Genomic DNA, 22,676 nt, shown 5'->3' on the forward strand with positions numbered 1-22,676 from the left:
GAGCCCTGAAAGCCACTTCTGTTCCCCCTCAGCTGAGAGGGTGGGAAAGAGTTCCCAAAGTCATAGCTCCTTTTAGGCAGATTTAGAAGGCATATAAAGGGCCCTGGCTGAAGACCTCCTTCCTCATTCTGCAATTAGGGCCAGAACACTCCATCCTCCACGGAGAGAAAATGTCCATCCAGTAAGTATCTCCGGGAAACTTTTTTAAATGCCTCAGTGTGTTGATGGTAAATGGGCTATTTCGAGAGCTCCTGAAAAGGACTGATGGTCTGTTTAGGGAAGGCTTTGGGTCTTGGTGGAGGCATTTCTTCCAATATATATATTGAAGCAAATATCTGGATTTCAGGTCTAAAGTATAGCAGGATTTGTGTGGCTTGGAATGGGCCTCGGAAGCAATCGTAAGCATGAAGTTTTCAGTGAGGCAGACCAGTGTTCCACTTTTCACCCAGCCATTTCCTAACATGCGATTTTTGGCAAATTAGCTTTTGAAGTCTAGGCTTTTCCATATATAGAATGAGAAATACTTACCCCATTGTGGTGGTGTGAAATTTAAATGAACGAATAGCATGCAAAGTTCATTTTATGGTATGTGCTACATAGTAAGTGCTTAATAAAAGATAACTATCATAATTAGACAGTCTAGTCAGAGCTCTCAATCTAAGTTACAGAATGGAGCCAAAGTGAGGAGGGAGAAAATAATCAAAAAATATGAGACTTAAATCTCATGGTCTGACTATTTTTAAAAGGTACTGCAGGAGTTCCTGCTGTGGAGCAGTGGGTAAATTATCCAATTTGTCTCTGAAGAGACACCAGTTCGATCCCTGGCCCGGAGACAGGCATTGCTGCAGTTGTGTTGTAGGTCACAGCTCAAGCTTGATTCTATCCCTGGCCCCAGAACTTCCATATGCTTCAGATGCAGCCAAAAAAGAAAAAAATAATAATTTAAAAAAATTTTTAAAGTAAAATGTTTGCAGCTCTTGCAGATTGGTGATAAAATGAGATGATGGGAAGAGATGATGGTATAATATGGGTGAGTAGGCTCAACAAAGGATGAGGTAATGACCCAAAAAGCTGGGTCTCCCAGCTTAAAGGAGGAAAGGGAATGAGACTATCTGGGAGGTGAGATAATGAATAATGCAGTAAGCTGAGAGTAGGGACAGGGCAGGGTAATTCTGCAGGAAGGTCCCAGTCAGAAAGAGAGGTGACAACAGCATTGACTTGTCTTCAGAAAAACGGGAAAACTGCTGAGGGCAAGTCCCCTGTGACATTAAAAGAGATAGGTCATTTTTGCTGTCATTAGAGGAGCCCAGATGTGGGCCCTTTTGCCAACCTGATCCATTTCCACCCCCACCAAGCACTGTGTGCTCCCCGCCCAGGCGAGACTGGCAGTGGGCACTGGCATTGAGCAGAGAGCATTTTTTCTCCTAAAGCCCTGCCTCTGTCTCCATGGACTTCCTGAGATTCTTCCTGGGCTTCTTCTTCATTATTCCACCATTTCAGAGTCGAACATCCTGCTGGTGGTTACAGGAAACTGTTTGAAACTGTGGAGGAACTGTCCTCGCCGCTCACAGCTCATGTTACAGGTTGGTCTCACCTATCTTGAAGCTGTCCTCTCCGTTTTGTTCAGATCTCTCTTCGCTGTCTCATCTCTCGGCAACTCTCGGCACAGGCCGCAGAGAGAGGAATCAGGAGCTTGGACTTTTTATATGAAGAACCCATTTCCTCTTTTCTTTACTTCTCTAATATAGAAAAATGCTACCTGACTGGAATTCCTTGACATCTGGGACTATACGTTTGTCATCCTTAAACTGTCAGTACCTAGCTCATAGAAAATGTCCTGTAAATGTCTTTCCCATTACCTTTGGGATAAATGAGGGCCTGGTGACAAACATCTCAGATTATGACAATAAAGGGTCCATTATTGGACCCTGACTCCAGTCTTGGTTCTGGAGTCAGGCAGATGTAGGTGCTAATTGTAGCGCTATTATCTTACTATTTGTGAATCCTTCAATGCGTTACTTAAACTTTCTGAGCCTCAGCTCATTCACCTACCATAAACAAACTTTTGTCTCAAGGAGATGTGCTGAAGATTAAATGATGTAATGTATCTGACACAAAGTGATCAATAGATGCTTACTACTGTTATTATCTAAATTCACCATATGACTCATAGAGCAACCTTGCTTGGATATAGTATTATTGGAAGGGCCAAAGCCTGGGCAGATCTCCTTCCTCCCAGTTGGCTCTTCTGCAAAATAGAAGGGATGAGCCCAGTGCTCTTTCTCATCTAGATTCTATTGCTAACAATCTAGGTTCCAGCCATAAAGTTAATGGTATGCTTTTTAATTAAGCCATGCATTCTTTTCAAGTTTTTATCAGAACTGTAAATCCTTATCAAATGGGCTGCTGAAAATGAGCTGAATGAAATAATACATTTGTTTTTAAAAATGGCAAGGATCAAGCAGAACTTGCCAAACACTGCACTTTTCAAAGGATAAAAGGGCGCAAACCTAACTGTTTAAACTGAAGGCCTTAAGGCCTCTCTTGTGTGCCCCTCATTTTGCAGGTGAGGACACAAGCCTAGAGATGGCACACGGCAAATCCTGAATCAGAACTTAAGTCTCTGACAGCCCTTTGTACTTTCTGCTACAGCAAGTTGGCCTTCATCTGAACAGTGGCTTATATGCTCAAGGGGCTGTAGCTCTAGATTATTAAAAAACAGTATCCTTGTTTCATTCAAATGGTTTGTTCTATAGACATCTTTTTTAGTATCTTGATCCCTATTTCTAATTCATTGTTCCTGTATATCAAAAAATTTGAAATTTTTCTCAAAAGTGAGACAGTAAAAAGGCAAAAGTATTGATAGCCAGGGGAAATCTGTTCGATGGACAATCCCATTCCCCTCGGGATTCTTTGCTCTGTCTCCTTCCAGCCCTTTTTCTAAACTCTGAGATGTTGCCACGTTTCCCAGCACTTGGTCTCCTAATGAAAGGAGGCAGGCATTTCCTGAGAGCTACCCCACGTGAGAGCTGGGAATGGAAATCGCTGCCAGCTTTAGCATTAAGAGGCTGTCCCATAAGGCTGCTCATATAATCACAGCTCCTCCCCAGGGCAAGCCAGCCAGGGGCAAGGGTAAGAGGCAAGATTCTGTGTCTTTCCTTCCTCATAGGCAGGATCCCCCTCTGGCTGACCGGCAGTCTCCTTCGCTGTGGGCCAGGACTCTTTGAAGTTGGATCTGAGCCCTTTTACCACCTGTTTGATGGGCAAGCCCTCTTGCACAAGTTTGACTTTAAAGAAGGACATGTCACGTACCACAGAAGGTAAAGAACACTAGGTCCCCCTCCCCTTCAGAGGTAGGGCCTAGCTCAGCTCCTCCCTCCACATGGTTTTCAAACACCTGAAGCCAAGAGAAGACTTGTATACTCACCTCCACTCAAACCCTCCTGGGCCAGTGAGCCTGCATGGAAACCTGGAAGATGCACCGTGGGATAATGAAGCAGCTAAGAAGCAGAGCTTTGGGGGCTGACAGGCCTGGCTTCAAATCCTGTGTCCCCTAGATGCCATTTACCAAAATGGCCTTTGGAAAGATATTAATCTCTAATTCTTGGTTTTGTCATCTATAAAATGAGAGTAATAATAGAATTTACTTCAGGGTCCATTACAACAATTAAATGATAACACAGTGCCCAGCACATAGAAAGCATTTAGTAAAAACAATGGTTATTAGTATCAGGCCATGACCCTCTTGATTCTTTTCTGTTTTTATAATCAGAAAAACCAATGAGAGGGAGGAAGGAGTGTACAAAGGAAGAAAGGACCAAATACAAATACGTCAGAATAATACAAAAATGTTTTCTAAAAACAGGAAATTGTCGCCAAAAGGCTTGAAGGCATGAGACATCACTCCAACTTCATTACAAAGATTCATTAACACCACAATAAATAGTTTGTCTTATGCCTTGATATTCAGGCCTGCTAGCAGCTTTGTTGATCACCACAGATTTCAGGCATTCTGAAGAGACATCAAAAAGAAGAATAAATGGAGGCTTGAAGTGGTTAGGATAACTTGGCTTTTAATAGAAGAGAAACAGTTCAGGTCAAGCAAAAACTTAGCTATGAAAACATATTTTGGAAGTCAGACAAAGCTTTTATATGCCTTCTAAAGACCTTGGTACTTTTTCCTCTTCATGAAAGTGCAAAATCAGGTTTTAATTGGCTCTCCACATGAGAAATCCTAGGCAACGTATGTCATCTAGTTTGGGATATGGTTCAGGAAGTCTGCCTGTGCAAGAGACTGGATTCAAGAATATCTACTTTTAAAAGTGGCAATCTAGGAGTTCCCGCTGTGGTGCAGCAGGTTAAGGATACAGAGTTGTCTTTGCAGTGGTGCAGGTTCGATAACCCCAGCCTGGCGCAGTAGGTTAAGGATCTGCATTGCCATAGCTGTAGTGTAGTTCACAGCTGTGGCTCGGATTTGATCCCTGGCCCAGGAGTTTCCATGTGCCACAGATGTGTCTGAAAAAGAAAAAAGAAGTAGCAAAGTAAATTTATAAATTGAGAAAAAAACCACAAAAGGAATATAAGGAAGATTGAAAGGAATAGAATTCAGCATACCATGTTCTATATTTCCCCATTCAGTGTAGGGTAATGAATTACAAACTACAGAAACTTAGAGGTCCAATGTGAACTACCCATGGGGCTGTGTGGTGTGATAAGGAAAATGCTTGTTTTCCAACTCTGCCCAACTAGAGTTCTAACTCAGCTCAGCCACATGTGCCAATCACTTAATTTCTGAGCTATGATTTCCTCATTGGTCACTGTGAAGTTTATTAAGACATAAATTTAAGCTCATGGCACATTGTCTCTTTCTCCTTCAGTCACCCCAAGACTGACCTGATTCTTATTCTTCGTGTTGTGGATTTATGATTCTGACTTGATAAGGGAACATGGAATGACAGACCATTCTAAGCTCCCCATGGTCTGCACTCCTTGCTCCATCTATGACCCTTTCCCATGTTTCATTGTCCTTCAGGTTCATCCGCACTGATGCTTACGTACGGGCAATGACTGAGAAAAGGATCGTCATAACAGAATTTGGCACCTGTGCTTTCCCAGACCCCTGCAAGAATATATTTTCCAGGTTACTGAAATCCAACTGCATGTTATTAAAGACATTTTACATTAGCCCTTTTTCTCTCATGGCTTTAAATTTACCGGACTGAAAAATCCATTTGCTTCTGCAGGTTTTTTTCTTACTTTCGAGGAGTAGAGGTAACTGACAATGCTCTTGTTAATATCTATCCAGTGGGGGAAGATTACTATGCCTGCACAGAGACCAACTTCATTACAAAGATTAATCCCGAGACCTTGGAGACAATTAAGCAGGTGGGACACAGTGCTCAGATGATATTGCTCAGGAATTTAGGATTTGCAACTTGGAATTAAGTCAACTGTGCTATTTAGTTGGAAGAATATGAAAGCCAGATAGATTAAGTTTCAAATTCCTGCTTTGTCATCAACTACTAGCTATGTGACATAGGGCAAACTTTGTTTCTCTCCTTCTGTGAACTTTTATTAAATATTTATTATGTTGGTTGGAGGAAAATCATATAAAATGCCTAACATATTCATTTGCAGCACAACTATTTATTGAGTCCCTTCCATGTACCAGAACTTATGCTAGATGCAGAAAATACATCAATAAATAAGAACATGATCCCTGCCCTTCATTATTTTTATAGACTAGCATGGAACTGGCACATTTAATATTGAAAACCCTGCAACTCATGGTTCTAGGAAAGTATGTTGCACCAATTTTCCCTTCTTATAGACACTTCTTTTTGGAAATAAAGCTATATCTTAAATGAAAAAGCATAGAAAAATATCAGTAATATTAGAAAGTGACAAATTTTGCTGAGAATTTAGGCAATCTAATATAGATATACATTTTCAACCAATATTTATTAAGATGCAGCTATTTGCAAGTCATTGTTCTTGTCTTCAGGAAGCTTAATCTAGGTGGAAAAATCAAACAACTACATTACTTAACTATAGTAGGACACAGAGTGTGATGAAACCTTTCACAGAAGGAAAATCTTCTATGAAGCACAAAGATTACTTCTGGCAGTAGTTGGGGGATGTGAAGTGGTACAGATCAAGGCAAGTTTAAAAGTCTTGCATTTGAGTTATAAGTTTAAGAAAAAGTACAACTTCACTGCATTTGGAGAAAGAACATTTCAGATAGAATACCAAGATCAAATGTACAGAGATGGGGAAATGGAGGATAAAGAAAATTTTATTGGCTTGATTTGCAGTATTTCTCAATGGAGGTGGCAGTGGCATTGGGCGGGTGGTACTTCATCATTGAGGGGATTTTTCCACACATTGTGGAGGTTTGGCAACCTTGACCCTATCCACTAAACACCAGACATGTCGTCAACCTCCCAATGTTCCCCAACACTACTCATTCTCCCTCTAGGGGGCAGTAGCACTCCCAGTTGAAAACTAGTGATCTAAAGCATAGCATGTCAAGTGCAATAGAGACACAGGATAGTAGGGTAGGGTGGAACTAGAAGTTTGAATAATGAACAAAAATTTGGAATAGTTGATTAGCTGATGGGAAGCTACTGAAAATTTGCGTTCAGGGAAGTGGTATAAGGAGAGCTGTACTTTAGATTACTTATTCTGGAAGCTCTGTGGAAGGGCAAAATAGATAAGGGATAGCTAGGAAATCAGTTAGGTGGAATTGACAAAACTGGAAATTCAGTGCAGCAGGAATAGAAAGGGAAAGTAGTTCCAACACTGGGTCTCAATATCACAAGCTGATTTATAATCCCCAACAGGCTATATACTAAGACTTAACATATTCTCAATAGCTCTTTCTTGGCCTTTGATGTATGTTTGTAACCACATATGAGTGCGTGTGTAGATCATTTAGAGAAGTACTGAAGCTGAGTTTCTAAACCATCCATTTCAAGTTGGTAGTGAATCAGACTGCCATGGTAATCTAATTGGAAGTGCCAAGTACATGGTATGGCTCTAGAGTAGATTAAGAGTCCAGTTCCATTGTGAACAGCACTATACTCTGATTTAGTATAAAATGTGGTTTTAACATTTTGAGAGGTTTTTTTTTTTTGGTTTACAATTACTGAAATAGCCTCTGCTTCCAGCCTGATTCCCTTAAATATGGCTTCCTTAATTCAGAAGAAGCAATTTTTTTTCTAAAATGCAAGTATGAATGTGTTACTCCATCTAGTGCACCCATTGTTTCAAGATAAAATTAAGACGCAGACCTCTGTGGCTGGCCCATTTTCATGTCTCCCTCTCCAGGCATGCCTTTCACCACAACCATGCTGAATGACTAATAATCCTCAAGCAGCATTCACTATTTAACAAATCTGTGCCTTTACATCAGGGTTCCCACTCCCTCGAACACATGCCATTCTTCTCCATCTGGTTAACTTTTACTCACATTTCAAGCATGAGTTGGAGTCGTTGCCTTGGAAAAGCCCTGCTTCCTCTCCCAGGCTGGGTTACATGGCTTCTCTTTACAGGTGTTGTTTTACACTTACCCACACTGAGTACAAGCTTATTGTATACAGTAATACAGTGCTATCTAATAGAACTTCCTACAGCAATGGAAATATTCTGTATCTGTATTGTCCAAAAGCCATTGAGCACTTGAATGTGGCCAGTATGACTGAGGAACTGAATTCGAAGTTATATCTAATTATAATTAATTTTTATTTAAATTGCTACCAAAAAAAAAAAAAAAAGGCGTTCCCATTATGGCTCAGCGGAAATGAACCTGATTAGTATCCATGAGGATGTGTTCCACCCCTGGCCCTACTCAGTGGGTTAAGGATCTGGTGTTGCTCTGAGCTGTGGTGTAGGTCATGGATGCGGCTTGGATCTGACACTGCTGCAGATGTAGCATAGTCTAGCTGGTGTAGCTCCGATTTGACCCCTAGGCTCAGGAACCTCCATATGCTGTGAGTGCAGCCCTAAAAAAGAAAAAAGAAAAAAGAAATTGCTATGTGTGACTACCATATTGGACAGTGCAAATCTAGACTGAAGTTCTTGGAAGCAAGGATCATCTGTTTTCCTAGACCCTGGCACATAATAGAAGCTCAGTGAGTACTTGGTGAATGATTGAATGAATGAATGTCTTGCCTGTTATTTAAATGAGGATGGTAAAAACTCCCTATGCTTTAAAATATATTCTCCTCATCAAATAGAAAGAATTTGAGTTAGACAAATATATACTCCATCAATTGTTCATTCAATAAATCTTTATTAACCAGGTCCCAGGTAGAAATTCTAGTACTCTGCATTTTTAGACAAGTCACTTGACCCCTCTGACACCTCCAGTTCTCCTTATGTAAACTGAGAGGTTTGCGCTAGATTCGTGACTTTGAATTTTTTGTGAGAATCCAAATTGAATTAAAGCACTGAACCCTCTCTTCAAAAAGTTTCCAGGAGTTCCCTTGGTGGCACAGTGGTTAACAAATCTGACTAGGAACCACAAGGTTGCGGGTTCGATCCCTGGCCTTGCTCAGTGGGTTAAGGATCAGGCATTGCCGTGAGCTGTGGTCTAGTTTGCAGATGCAGCTCGGATCCTGCGTTGCTGTGGCTGTGGCTGTGGCTGGCACCTACAGCTCCGATTCGACCCCTAGCCTGGGAACCTCCATATGCCGCGGGAGAGGTCCTAGAAAAGGCAAAAAGACAAAAAAAAAAAAAATCCATTAATTCCAGGAGATTCATGTTTCCCCTGAAATTTATTTAGGTTAAGACTTTCTATTCTAGATGAATCCTGAATTTCCTTTCCGGTCCAAATTCATTCTATATGTAAGATGCTGAATTTGGTATTTAAGCTGCATCATATGAAATTGCCACTTTTATGAAATAAAAAGTATAGACTATCAGCATACAATTCAATGTAATTCAATAGGGGGATTTAAATAAATCTCAGGGTTCAAATTCATCACTGTTTGAGGACAGTCTGCATGTATAAAAGTAAAGTAACCAATCAGAGTAACATCACTTGAAGAACGTAATCAAGAAGAAGTTGAGGATTTCAGAAGCATGAGGGGTCAGCATGGGGGTCAGAGGAGAGCTCTGCAACGGAGATGGGACTTCTATAGGCTTGAAAAGGGTAGGATCCAGAGACATGGAGAAAATGCATTTAGGTGAAGGTGCAAATGGTAGCAATGAGGTCAGACTGGGGGACCAAAGATGTAATACAATCCTTCTCTTAATATGGGTGAAATTTGCTTTCCATCTTTAGGTTGATCTTTGCAACTATGTCTCAGTCAATGGAGCCACTGCTCATCCCCACATTGAAAATGATGGAACTGTTTACAACATTGGTAATTGCTTTGGGAAAAATTTTTCAATTGCCTACAATATTGTAAAGATCCCTCCACTACAAGCAGGTGAGTTTCCCATGTCGACTCTAATTAAAAGTATCTATAATATGAGAAAATTATTGGAAGTACAGGATGTCAGATCAGAAATATCAGGATAGCACTCTATGGACAGTTAATTACTCTCAGATTTTAGGACAATTGCCCTCACCCTTACCCTACCAAGGTACCAATACCAGAGGGCACCAGGGCAGGAAAATACAACTTGAAAATACAAAAAGCAAGTGGCTTCGTTCTATTATACAGTGGTTGAAAGATGTAGTATATTTGTGACATTGATCATGTAAGATTTAGATTCAAAGCCAGCAAATATTTATTGAGCACTTAACTATGTGCCAGGTAAAATTAACATTTTAAACAAATATATATGTATGTATGTAGTATACATTCATATATATATATGAGAGTGGACTAAGTATTTTGTGTGTTTAATTCCCAAAACTACAAACAAAACCTATTAATCCATAGATACGCTATAGAGAAAGAAAATTAAAACCAAAGAGAATACTCTTCAGAATTCTCCATTCATCCTCCATTCATTGCCAGAAATTTGATAACGATCTGGGTAGCAGAATTATTTGTATATATATCCATATATATATGGATTTTTGTTAGTGCTGCTCAGTATAATTCTTGAAGTATTGCCCCTAGACCAGCAGCATCACCCCGGAGCCTGTTAGCAATACAAATTTCAAGTCCTATCTGAGGTAGATTGAATGAGCAATTCCGGGGGTGGGCCCATAGGCAGTATGAAGCTTTCTAAGTGCACACTAAGGTTTGAGGACAGCCTTAGTAATAAATTTTAATGTGCTTAAGAAGTATTATACAGGGTTACTGACACAAAAGCACACATACTATAATCTTACAGATAACTTAAGAGATTGTAAAAGGCATTTGACCATACTAAAATTTTGCCTTGCTCCCTTGACTTAGAACCCACTTCCAGTTTTAAGATGTGAACTCCACTGTACTTTGCCTGCCACACACTATTTGAGTGCTCTTTTCCAAATCCGCTGCTACTGGATTTTCCTGGGTGATTGCAGCTCCACATGAAATTTCTCTAAGAAGTGCCAGTGACTGAGAAAAATGAAAATAAACTCTTTAAAAAATCAAGATCTGAAAATGTATTTCTTTACTTGCATAAGCTGTTCTAAATGCTTTGTATTAAAAAAAAAAAAAGAGGCTGTTCCACAGCCTTTTAAAACCACTTTATTTCAGACAAACAAGATCCAATAAGCAAGTCAGAGATCGTTGTACAATTCCCCTGCAGTGACCGATTCAAGCCATCTTACGTCCATAGGTAACTCGAAGGCCTGCTATGAATCTTCAGGAAAACTCAAGTTTAAAGATCTACTTTGCCTACCTTTGATACCAATCCTGATCATGATACTTTCTTGCAGAAACCTAAATTTAAATGTAATTAATTTCATGTAGGCACTGTTGATTCATATAACTGAGCATACCTCATGTGTATATATTTCTCTGTTGTTGGAAAATTAACCCTTCCCATTCACAGGTTTATTTCTATTCCTGAACAGTTTTGGTTTGACACCCAACTATATTGTTTTTGTGGAGACACCAGTCAAAATTAATCTGTTCAAGTTCCTTTCTTCATGGAGTCTCTGGGGAGCCAACTACATGGATTGTTTTGAGTCCAATGAAACCATGGGGGTAAGTCTTACATGTAGTTGCCAGGTTTCTGATTCTGAAGAATTTGTGTTTCATGATGAATACCTTTTTCTTTTTTTAAATGCATCAAAACATTCTCCTCAATTTTCAAGGTTTGGCTTCATATTGCTGACAAAAAAAGGAAAAAGTATCTCAATAATAAATACAGGACTTCACCTTTTAACCTCTTCCATCACATCAATACCTATGAAGACAATGAGTTTCTGATTGTGGATCTCTGTTGCTGGAAAGGGTAAGAAAGGACATTGGATAAATGTTACATCTCTATTTGCTCCTAGAAATTAAGGTTTTGTTTTGTTTTGTTTTTTCCAGAAGCTGCTATCAATATTTAATCTGAATTACATCTAGAAAAGCAAGAAGTAGGCTTAGGTCACAAAATATAATTGAAAAAGCAGTAGAGAGTTTAAGTAAAACAAATGAACTGATCAGGTCCATGAATCAGACCTAAAAAATAAAATGTTCTGTGACTTAAACTTAACTTCGCTCAAACTTTATTAAGTTCCCTTGGGGATCCTTGAACTCCATCCAACCTGAGTTTGGAAAAAAAAGAGGCCCGATTTCTTGAGAAGAGCAAGTCACTAAAAAAACAGTAGCTCCTGAGGATACAGACAGAATGGTGACAGAGAAACAGAGCACAAAGTATCAATGGCTGCTTTTTTTTAAAGCACATCCAGGAGGCAAGATTCTTTTCTCCACCCAGAATGGGCAGGAGAAATAGTTCCAGTATACCTGTGTCGTTGGCAGTTTCTGAGTTAGGGACCAAAGAACAGGCAAGCATGAATCTTGTCTCTAAAATTATTTGTAATCATCTGTCCTCATGTTTGACTTCTTATTTTTGCAGATTTGAATTTGTTTATAATTATTTATATTTAGCCAATTTACGTGAGAACTGGGAAGAGGTGAAAAAAAATGCCAGAAAGGCTCCCCAGCCTGAAGTGAGGAGATATGTACTTCCTTTGAACATTGACAAGGTAACTGCCCTCTCCATAGATTTCAGATATAACCAGAACATTGCATCTCTCTCAGGACTTTTTCTCCTGCTATATGTTTATTCATAAAGCCTTGAAATTGCACAGCTAGAAGGAGCTTTAACAATTAACTAATTCAACTCCCCTCATTTTGCAAATGAGGAGACTGACACTCAGAAGAATGACATGATCCAACTGTGACAGAGTCAAAATGAACACCAGGTTTTGACTCTAAATCTGTCGCTCTTTTATTTACAAAATCCTTTAAAAATATACTTTCTCAGTGAATATGGCAGGCCACTGAATCTTAAGGTCCTTTGTCAATTATGTAAATAATTTTTTAATAATTTGAAATTCTAGAGAAATGGAGCATCAAAAATGCTATTGTAGGGAAATCAGTGCATTATTTTGGTTTCTACAAACCTTCTGAATATATCACTAAAGGGTAAACATCATTAATAACCTCCAACAGTCATCTCTTTATTTCTATTTTTTCTTCCCTCCATTCAGTGACTTTCTTTTTAGATATCAGAGTGACATCAAGACTTTTCAGTGCAATAAAATGCCAGTCAAAATCAATAAAAATGCATTTGTTCATAATAAGTAATGAATATACACTCTCATTTATATAGGTATGAGATATATACACAAAAGCGGTTGAGGTACCTACATGGAATGCAAAACATTGTACCCAAGGCTTAGGTAAGATGTAGTGGAAAACAAACTCAATTTAGAACCAGACAGTACTGCTCTTAAATAAGCTTGTAAGCATTATGAAGAATGTGAAAGGAGAAAGAGATTGAGGTGGGGCATTAGAGTTAGATAAGTGAACTTCTACAAATGCAGGGGGGAGCTAAGTAAAACTTAATATGGAAATGTAAAACAGTTGCTGGGGCTAGTACATTAGGAGTGTAGGAGAGATGAGCATTGGGTAGAGGGACTGGGAAGATAGGCTAGAGTGATATTGTGTGGGGCTTTATATGCCTTTGGATGTTATATAAATAATAGGGTACCACTGAGGTATTTTAAGTGTGTGGGGGTGGGTGTGTAGGAGGAGGGGTGTGTATGGCATGATCAGATCTGCATTTCAGAAAGGTCACTCTGGAAGCATCATGGAGGACAATTTGAAAAGTGGTGGGTCTAGAAACTAGAAGCTAGAAGACTAATGCAGTAGGGCAAATAAACGAAGGCAAATGTCTGTGTTAAGAAAATGGAAACTGGGAGATACAGGAAGGTACAAAGTTGAGAAATATTTAGGAGGTAGAATCAGCAGGAGCTGGTATCTAATTGCATGTGGTGAGGAAGGAGTTCAGGACAACTTGCAGATTTCTGCCTTGAGTCACAGATAACTGAGTTTGAAACATGGGAGTAGAAGGAGCTAGTTTGCAAGAAAAAGAGCAAGGTTTATTGCATCCATGTTGAGTTGAAAGTATCCACTGGTCATCCCAGCAGAAATGTTCAATAGGCATCTGATAAACATGGATCTGGAGCTTAGAGGAGAAAACATGGTGAGAGATACCTTCAGCCCTCTTATTTCCCCCTTAAAAATCATATCTCTGATATGTAGTTGAATGTCCATAAAATACCAAGTGATTTTAGTAAGCTCTTATTTTACTATTTACTTAAATATTTCTTGCCTCCTTCCACATTCCAAAAAAAAAAAAAAGAAAAAAAGAAAAAAGAAAAAGAAGAAAGAAAAGAAAAAGAAAAAGAGGAGTTTTTATTGCAACGCAGCAGAAACGAATCTGACTAGAAACCACAAGGTTGTGGGTTCGATCCCTGGCCTCTTTCAGTGAGTTAAGGATCCAGCATTGCCATGAGCTGTGGTGTAGGTCGCAGATGTGGCTTGGACCTGATGTTGCTGTGGCTGTGGTGTAGGCCAGCAGCTGTAGCTTGGATTCGACCCCTAGCCTGGGAACCTCCATATGCCACAAGTGTGGCTCAAGGAAGAAAGAAAGAGGAAAGAAAAAAAGAAAAGAAAAAGAAAGGATTTTTCTGAAGTTCAGTCATCACTTCCTGAAGAAATATCACCCAATTATAGAATGTAGAACTTTAGTGGTGATGAAAAATGTCTGATGTCACCTTAGACCCTACCTTCTCTTTCTTCCAATAGTTATTAACTAACCACTGAAATGTTACATCATACTAATTATTTCAATGGGTATATCAATAGGATATACTCCTTGTTCTTGTGGAATTTACCTAGTGTGATAGGGAGAAGGAATGAGATTCAGTAATGATAATGCATGTCAGCATGAGCACCTTGAGGGAGGGATAAATTGCTTCGGTTATTAAGAGAACAGTAGAACACAGTCATTTGCAGTATTTTGGCTTAAGAAATGGAATTGAAGCAGATCAATTGAAGACATTAAGAACAGTTTAAGGAAAGTCAAAGAAGTGAGGAGAGACAAAAAAAGTAGAGTGAACTGATTGCAATCCAACTGGTTAGAGCATAAGCAAAAGCAGTGGAATAAATGGGGGAGCTAAAAAATGTAGGTTGATATCTTTGAAGGCTTTCCAGCCAGGCTAAAAGGTTTGAACTTTATTTGGCATGTGGTGAGGAGATAGTAAAGATTTGTGAGTGGAAGAAAAGCAAATTCAGAACTGATGCACTTAGACATCAAGTGTATTGACTCTTACGGTTGTCTCTGCTGCTAAACGTCTGGCTTCCCTGAGGAAGTCACTCAATGAGCAAGTTACTCTATAAATTTCAGCTACCTGCTCTGAAACCTAAATTAATGACTAAATAATAGCTAAGGTCACTTGAAGCTTTGATGTTCTAAAATAAGGCTGTGTTGTGTGTAAGCAGTATTGGAAATGAAGAAAGGATGGCAATAGGGACCTGGGACTGGAGACCCTTAAAATGACTCAGGAGAGAGAAAAATGTAGTGGTAGTTGGAACAGACAGACAAAAGTGAGAGTTGCTACAGGTAGAATTGAAAGGATCTTGCATTTGCTTGGATGGAAGAATGAATTAAGTCTTAGACACACAAAAGGCCATAGAGATCCTTTGTGTCTAGAATGGAGATACCTTTGGAAATAGGAAATGTAACAAGCAGAACAGGTTTGGAGATAAACATGAACTGTAGAACTGTGGAAAAGAGGGACAACAGGTAAGAGAGCTGACTCTGGGATAAACAGACCCAGGGTGACCAGGGCTTCCAGCTCTGCCACTTTCTAGCTGCATGATTTTGGCACAACCTTTAACCTTCTTAAATTCCCTTTCCTTTATTTATATCTGCCATGTTGGATTGTTGTGATCAGTAAAAGAGGTGATACGTGCCAGCCACTGAATATGTCCCTCTCACAAAGTAGGTATTAAATAACATTCATTACCATCATCATCAACGACAACAAAATCAGCATCAATAGTGTCTTCATGAAGATGTCTTATAGGCTCTTATGGAAGTGCTGGTCCTTGCGAGTCCAAGCAGGGTTGGAAGAAAATAGCTGATAGTTATTGGTATTGAAATGATGATCAAATACATGCAGATCGATAGATGAGATTTCTAGCAATAAAAGTTCATATATTAGAGTAAATTTTCTAAAATAAACACAAATTTGTTTATCTAAAAAAATGATGATAGCCAGAAAATGATTAGAGAAAAGAAAAGGTGATAAACCACAAAGGTTGGGGAAAGAAACTTTCCTGTACAGACAGTGGTAGGGAAAGAGGAGCCAGAAAAAGAAAGAAAAAGGTCACCAAAGAGCCCCAATTATAGCTAACAGAGGGTAACATGACATTTATAGGGCAAGAGGGGAGTTTCGTTGGTGCCCATTGCTACAGACAAGTTGAAAAGCATGAAGACTGAGAGCCAAACACTAGATGTAGTGATCTCCAGGGGGGTAGGGAGAGAGTCAAAAATCAGGTTTCCAGGCACCAAAGGTGAGCAATTGATGAGAATGTGGGAGCAGTTACTATAGCCTGCACTTTTAAAAGTTTGGCAGTGAAGAGAAAAATAGTCATAGATTAGAAAAAGGAGAGACAGATTGAAGTTTCCAATTTAGTGATTAAGGTAATGATATCTTTAAACTATATCTTTATTATTCTTGAATAAGCAGTGCATTTAAGTGGTCCAAAAATCAAAATAATCTAAAAAGGTACACTCTAGGATGTCTCACTCCACCTCTTATCTGCATCCATTCATACCATTCCCCTTCACTTTCGTAGCTTTTAATGTCTTTCCTTTTCCTTTATTTATACAAATACAAGAAAATATATATCTATTATTATTTCCCCCTTTTTACACAAGAAGTAACTTTGTATATCCACATTTTTGTTCCTTGCTTTTTTTCTTTGAATAATGTACATTGAAGGTCTTGCTTTTTTCAGCTGCACAGTGTTTGTGAACATTCCCAAGACCCTCACAGCTGAGCAACAGAGTTTTCCCCAATCTTTGGCTACTGCAGATAATGTCACAAGGAATCACTTTGTATGGATGTTATATTATGTATGTGTAGATACATCAAAAGCATAGACTCTGAGAAGTGAGATTGCTGGGTCAGAGGATAAGGGGACAGGTTGGGAGGAGGGATGGACAGGTTGTGGGTTTGGGATTGGCATAGGCACACTGTGGTGCACGGGATGACTGGCCAATGGGGACCTGCTGTATAGCAGAGAATTCAACCCAATATTCTGTGATAATCTATATTGGAAAAGAATGTGAAAAAGAATGGATGTCTGTATATGTATAACTGAATCATTTTGTTGTAGAACAGAAATTAACACATTGTAAATCAACTATGCTTCAGTAACTTTCAACAATGAAAAAAAAATAGTGAGGAGGGAGAGTGAAAAGGAGGAGCCAGTTTGTTGAGGAAAGCAAAGTTAATGTTACAGATATCTTACATTAAAAACCCAACTTAATAATAGAAAAATTGGGATACAAGAGTAAAATCATTAAAAGTACGGTCATGTAAGTAACATCCTCAGCATCGACACTTGAACCTACTGTATGTATGTAAAAATATGTATTTTTACACACACCACTGTCTCTGTCCCAACATCACCATGAAGTGCCTTAAGGTACCATTTCATAGGATCTCACAAAATCCATTCCTTTCTTGGCTCCTCACCTCCCATCCCTTCCCAATTCTGAAAATCTACCACTATTTCCTCTTAATTCATAGTTCATCACCAGAAAAACCCCCCGTATCCTCTGCTCAGAATGTTCACTCCATTTTCTTTCTTTTATCAAAATATGGCATTCTCTCAAGGACTGTGGTCTCTCCAGCAGCATTTTCCAGGGGTGGCACTTTCTCCTCCTACAGCCCTGTCACCTTGGGGCCTGAGGTTGGGGTAGGTATCCCCTTTGTCCCACTTTGCTGCTTCCAGACCATCGTTCCTTCCGCCCACCCTTAAAATCATCCAATTTTAAATCTCAGTCCAGCTAATTACATACCCAAATGGTCTGTGTACATACATATACATACCCCCCCATTATTGTTCTCACCTATCTACTACCCCCTCCTTTCTGGCTCAATGTCATACTCCCCGATCAACTGCTGACTCTTGGTGATTTCAGCATCATAGATGATTCTTCCAATACCCTGGCCTCTAGGTTCCTTGACCTCTTCCACTGATTCTATCTTCCATTCTATGTCAGCCATCCACTCCCCATAGCTATTCAGTTGACCTTGCCATTACCTTTGGCTGTGCTTCCATGCTTCCACCATAACTTTAGTTTCATACACAATTAAGTAACCTTAGTTACTTGCCTTATTGCTCTTCCCACCAGGAACCTCTAATCTATTGAACTTACACCTTCTCACCATCCTTCACTCCCTTAAGGACTTACCTTTCCTCCTGTTCAATTAAAATTTCATGGTCAACAGTTACAATCACTCCCTTGAGTAGACCCTCATTTCTCTTGCCTCTTTCCTACTTTATAGAACTCATTTGTCAAAATCATAATCCTAGTTAAATTCAACTCTCCACCCACTCCATGCTTGTACCTCTAAAGCTGAAATAAAGTGCTAAAAACACACAATCCCCCTTTTTAAAATACATGACCACAAACCTTATAGCTTCATCTTCCAACTTCATTTTCCTAGTTAAATATTTCACACTCTCCTCTCTTCAAACTTCTAACACCTCCCACCTCCACATCCATTCTCAGCTGATGGTTCTTCTTCCTATTTCACTGAAACAAAGAAAATAAAAGAATGTAGACTCCTGCCACCACATCTACCCACCCACCAGCATCTGTACTCATACTGAATTACCCGTCATCCTATTCAGAACTAGTCTTTCCCATCCTCTCTCACCCACTCAAGAACATCGCTCTACAATGCTCTCTCCCTCTCATATATCATCACTCTCCTCCCATTTTCATTAGATCATGCAAAAACGTAAACTTCTCATCTTCTCCTGCCAAAAAATTTACCCCACCTGCACTAATCTCCATCTTTCTTGTGACAATGCCAGCTTTTACTTGTTTTAGGCCAAAAATCCTGTAGCCATGCTTGACTCCTTTCTTACTTTCATGCCTCTCCCCTACCTCATATCCTATCTATCAGGAAATCCTCTTGGTTCTACCGTCCACTCCTCACTGACATCATTGCCACCAGCCTAGTCTTAACCATCGTTTTCTTTGGACTGGATTCTACTACAAGACAAACTGATTTCCCTGATTTCACTCTTGCATCTCCCCTACTCCCAAAGGTGATCTCAACAGAGCAGCCGGGATGATTCTTTTAAAAAATGAATCATGGCATGCCACTCCTCTGCTCAAAACCCTCCAATGGCTTCCCATCTCTCACTCGCAGAAAAAGACCAAGTCCTCACAATGACCTGTCAGCTTCTACACACTCTGGCCCCATTACCCCTCAACCCTCCTCTTCTACTCTTCTCCCCCAAGCTAAGCCAGGGCAGCCACACTAGGCTCGTTAATACTCTTCAGGAGCCTCTGATGTACCCCTACCTCAGGCCTTAGCAGTTTATTCTCTCTGTGCAAATCCTCTTCCCCAGATGTCTACCCTGCCAGCTTCCTCATCTCCTGAAAGCTTTGTTCCAAATGTCACCTTTTCAATGAGGCCTACCCAGACCACCTACTAAAATTTCAGCTCACCTCCCCTTCACACTTCTGATCCCCTTTACTCTATTCTATTCCCTCCCCATTAATAGAAACATTTTTTTCTATTAATTATACTTGTTTATATTCCCAAGCTAGAATGTAAACTTTATGATGACAGGGACTCTGTTCTCTGAATTATCCCAGGTGCCTAGAATAGAATCTAACACAAAACATGTACTCAAGTATTTGATGCAGGTGTTATTAAATGAATATGTTCTTTGAAAGAGCTCATGATAGCCACCCTTTTCATAAAAAAATCTGAAAAATCCCTTGAGGGCAGTGTGAACGACAAGAGAGCTTAGAAAACCTCTCGTCTAGTAGTTTTTCATTTTTTTTTTCCTTTTTTGACAACATAACAGTATAATTTTATTTCAAATAAAATCAAAATGTATCAAATATATCTCAAAGGAGATAAACACACTATGGATACCTAAAGGTTGAAGTCTCTGTTATTCTGAAGAATACTTCTTTTTTTTTTTTTTTTTCCTAGAGCCCCATCCTCAGAGCCCTAGATTTTCTTTGAGGATAGTCTCATTTCATAGATGAAAAGACTGAGTGCCTACAAGGTTAAATGACTTTCTCAGTGACTGACATGGACACAGATAGCTTTCCCAGTCATGTTTCTGGGCTCCCCTTTCTGGATTTTTTGCACTGCTGCTTTCTACATATAGACTTAAGAAATGAAGAACTCAGGAGACAAAACTCAGGAACACTGCCTCTATGGCTGCTTCATTTTTCTTTCCTGCTCACTGACATTTCTGTTATCTTCTTTCTTAGGCTGACACAGGCAAGAATTTAGTCACACTCCCCAACACAACTGCCACTGCAATTCTGTGCAGTGACGAGACCATCTGGCTGGAACCTGAAGTTCTCTTTTCAGGGCCTCGTCAAGGTGAGATGATTTAGGAAAACACCTCACAGGTGAGAAAACAAAATGTTCCACTCAAAGAGATTAACTGGGTTTTCCTAAGCCTGTGCTCTACCTTGTAGCATTTGAGTTTCCTCAGATCAATTACCAGAAGTACGGTGGGAAACCTTATACATACGCATATGGACTTGGCTTGAATCACTTTGTTCCAGACAGGGTAATTAATCCATCTTACTAATATTTGAACAGTACTTGAAGTCATATGCTAGTCAAATAAAGCACATTGACTGATTGATCGATTGATTTTTCTTTCTTACAAACAGCTCTGTAAGCTGAATGTCAAAACTAAAGAAACCTGGGTGTGGCAAGAGCCTGATTCATACCCATCCGAACCCATCTTTGTTGCTCACCCAGATGCCTTGGAAGAAGATGATGGTAATAAAAGTAGCAGATGTGTCTGAACACTCCCTTTTTATGGAAGTTCATATAGTTAGTTTACTAGGAGAGGAGTTATATTGATTATTCTTTAATGTTCAGAAATAATCATTTATACTATTGAATGGGACAGCACTAAAGAATTTAAAACCTATTTGAAAATAAGCTTTATCTTGTGGTCAGGTTTCGTTGATTAGTATTGGAAAAATGCTAAAGTACCATCTGGTGTCATGATGGAACATCAATGTCTGCTGAAGATGAGGGAGGAGGAAGAAAGAGCAACATGAATTCTAGATTTTTGCTTTTCCTAATCTAGATACTTTTCTAAAGAGGAATAGGGTTTTAAGGAGGAAAATTGAGTATTCTAACAGATCCAAGAGAGGGAGTTCCCAGGGCACAGTGGGTGAAGTGTTGTCACTACTGTGGCTCAGGTCACCGTTGTGGCACGCCTTCAGTCCCTTACCCAGAAATTTTCACATGCCATGGGTGCAGCCAAAAGCATAAAAATAAAAATAACAGATCCAAGAGAATGGGAATGAGACTTTGTGATTCTGAGTTTTTTGTTTGTTTAGTAAGCTGGGGCTAGAAAGGGATCCAAGGCAAAAGCCTATGAAATGGCAACTCAATTACAAAGCTTCGGTTTTAGTTAACTATTGGTTAACTAGGACAAGGATGTAGTTTCTATTCTCTGGGATTAAAATATGGAAAACCACAAAGAAATGAATAAAGAACTGTAGAGCCATTTTACATTAAGTGATTTTACACATACAATCCATTCAGTCAAAAGTTTTTTCTTATTTGAAGGAAGTAAACTTCCAGTTAGGTCTTGGAAATTATAGAATACCTGTTTTCAAAGTCTTTTAACATACATTTTTTACTGATTGTCACTTCTTTTTGCAGTCGTTAGAGTAGGTTTAAATTTTATGATGCAATCACAAAGCCATTCATTCAATAAGAATTTAATGAATACTTACTATGTTTTAATCATTATAGTAGGCTGTTGGAATACAACAGGAGGCAAAGCAGATATGGTCACTCTCTTCCTAGAGTTTAGAGTCCAGGGGCATAAAGAGTTTAAAAGGCCCTTTCAGGGTGGTCACCCAGCCAAACAGAGGAAGAATTAGAACAAGATATCGAGTTATATAGGTCTCTTTATTTGTCATTGTAATACCTCCTATATTATTTCAATGTCATTTAATGTATTTCTCTGAGTTTTTTTAAAATTCAGCATTATCTTATTAACTTCTGATTAACAGGTGTAGTTCTGAGTGTGGTGGTGAGTCCTGGAGCAGGACAAAAGCCTGCTTATCTCCTGATTCTGAATGCTAAAGACTTGAGTGAAGTTGCCAGGGCCGAAGTGGAGATTAACATCCCTGTCACCTTTCACGGACTGTTCAAAAAATCCTGAGCTCATTCTAGTGTGATGTTTCTGGTGACACAACCCAGAGAATCATAGTCAGGTCTGCAATCAAATTCTGTTTAATTTTAGACTGCAGTATGTAAGGATTTTAACTTGCAGATGCACACAGTTTTGCAGTGTTTTACAGAAAGCACAGAGTTGAGTAAGCAACTCCTTTTAAAAAAAAAAAAAGTATATGCTTAGATAATCATACTTCCTCAGTGAGACAGGCAGATCATAACTAAAAGCTCTTTTTATATTTACAATCAAATAGAAAGTCAATGTGGATTTATTAAACTGTTTTTTATTCTTATTATAAAAATGTATTTTAGGTACCTCTCTGCTCCAATTATTTTTTGTTTAGTTGTTAAGTTGTTTGGTTTTTTTTTTCCCCTTCTCGTTTATTTCTTTTTTTTTTAATTGTTATTTCCCCAATACAATTTTTTTTTCTACTGTACAGCATGGTGACCCAGAAATCCAATTATTTTTTAACATTTGAAAGCCAAAGTCTTCTACACCTGATTTGTATGTGGCTTTGCTGAGTCAAGGCGGTAATCTTGCAAAAACGCTTAATTACTAAATGTCAAACCAAACTTTTTCTCAAACCAGGGATTATCATCTAAGTAATCGTTGTAATTGTATGCGTATATGTATAATGGTTCAAAGGTTCTCAAGTTTTATGAACTTTAACATTTTCATTTGGTATAAGTAATTACTACTGTTTCCGATTTTATAATGAGAACACCCATCTCTAATTCACCAAGGGCTTTCAGCCAAATAACATTGCAGAGATTGTTATCTATTAAAAGCTTACAT

The 22,676-nt window shown here is 39.0% G+C and overlaps 1 protein-coding gene across 1 annotated transcript; it reads left to right on the top strand.

Annotated features, from left to right (window-relative positions):
* On the top strand, positions 1 to 22,213 carry RPE65 (retinoid isomerohydrolase RPE65). Its single transcript, XM_047788688.1, has 14 exons — positions 1 to 181; positions 1,501 to 1,583; positions 3,170 to 3,320; positions 5,033 to 5,140; positions 5,244 to 5,385; positions 9,287 to 9,434; positions 10,644 to 10,725; positions 10,964 to 11,096; positions 11,207 to 11,346; positions 11,956 to 12,085; positions 19,936 to 20,050; positions 20,149 to 20,243; positions 20,350 to 20,461; positions 21,718 to 22,213. The coding sequence occupies exons 1-14, from the start codon at positions 171 to 173 to the stop codon at positions 21,867 to 21,869; spliced, it is 1,602 nt and encodes a 533-aa protein (XP_047644644.1). The 5' UTR covers positions 1 to 170; the 3' UTR covers positions 21,870 to 22,213.
* The last annotated feature ends 463 nt before the right edge of the window (positions 22,214 to 22,676 follow it).

Source organism: Phacochoerus africanus, chromosome 8 (genome assembly GCF_016906955.1).
Source record: "Phacochoerus africanus isolate WHEZ1 chromosome 8, ROS_Pafr_v1, whole genome shotgun sequence".
Lineage (NCBI taxonomy): Eukaryota > Metazoa > Chordata > Mammalia > Artiodactyla > Suidae > Phacochoerus > Phacochoerus africanus.

Bases quoted from the DNA above. Each gene is read 5' to 3' on its own strand.
- RPE65 (XM_047788688.1), top strand. The intron at 9,435-10,643 runs GTGAGTTTCCCA...ACTTTATTTCAG, and splicing joins GATCCCTCCACTACAAGCAG to ACAAACAAGATCCAATAAGC. The intron at 20,244-20,349 runs GTAATTAATCCA...TCTTACAAACAG, and splicing joins ATCACTTTGTTCCAGACAGG to CTCTGTAAGCTGAATGTCAA.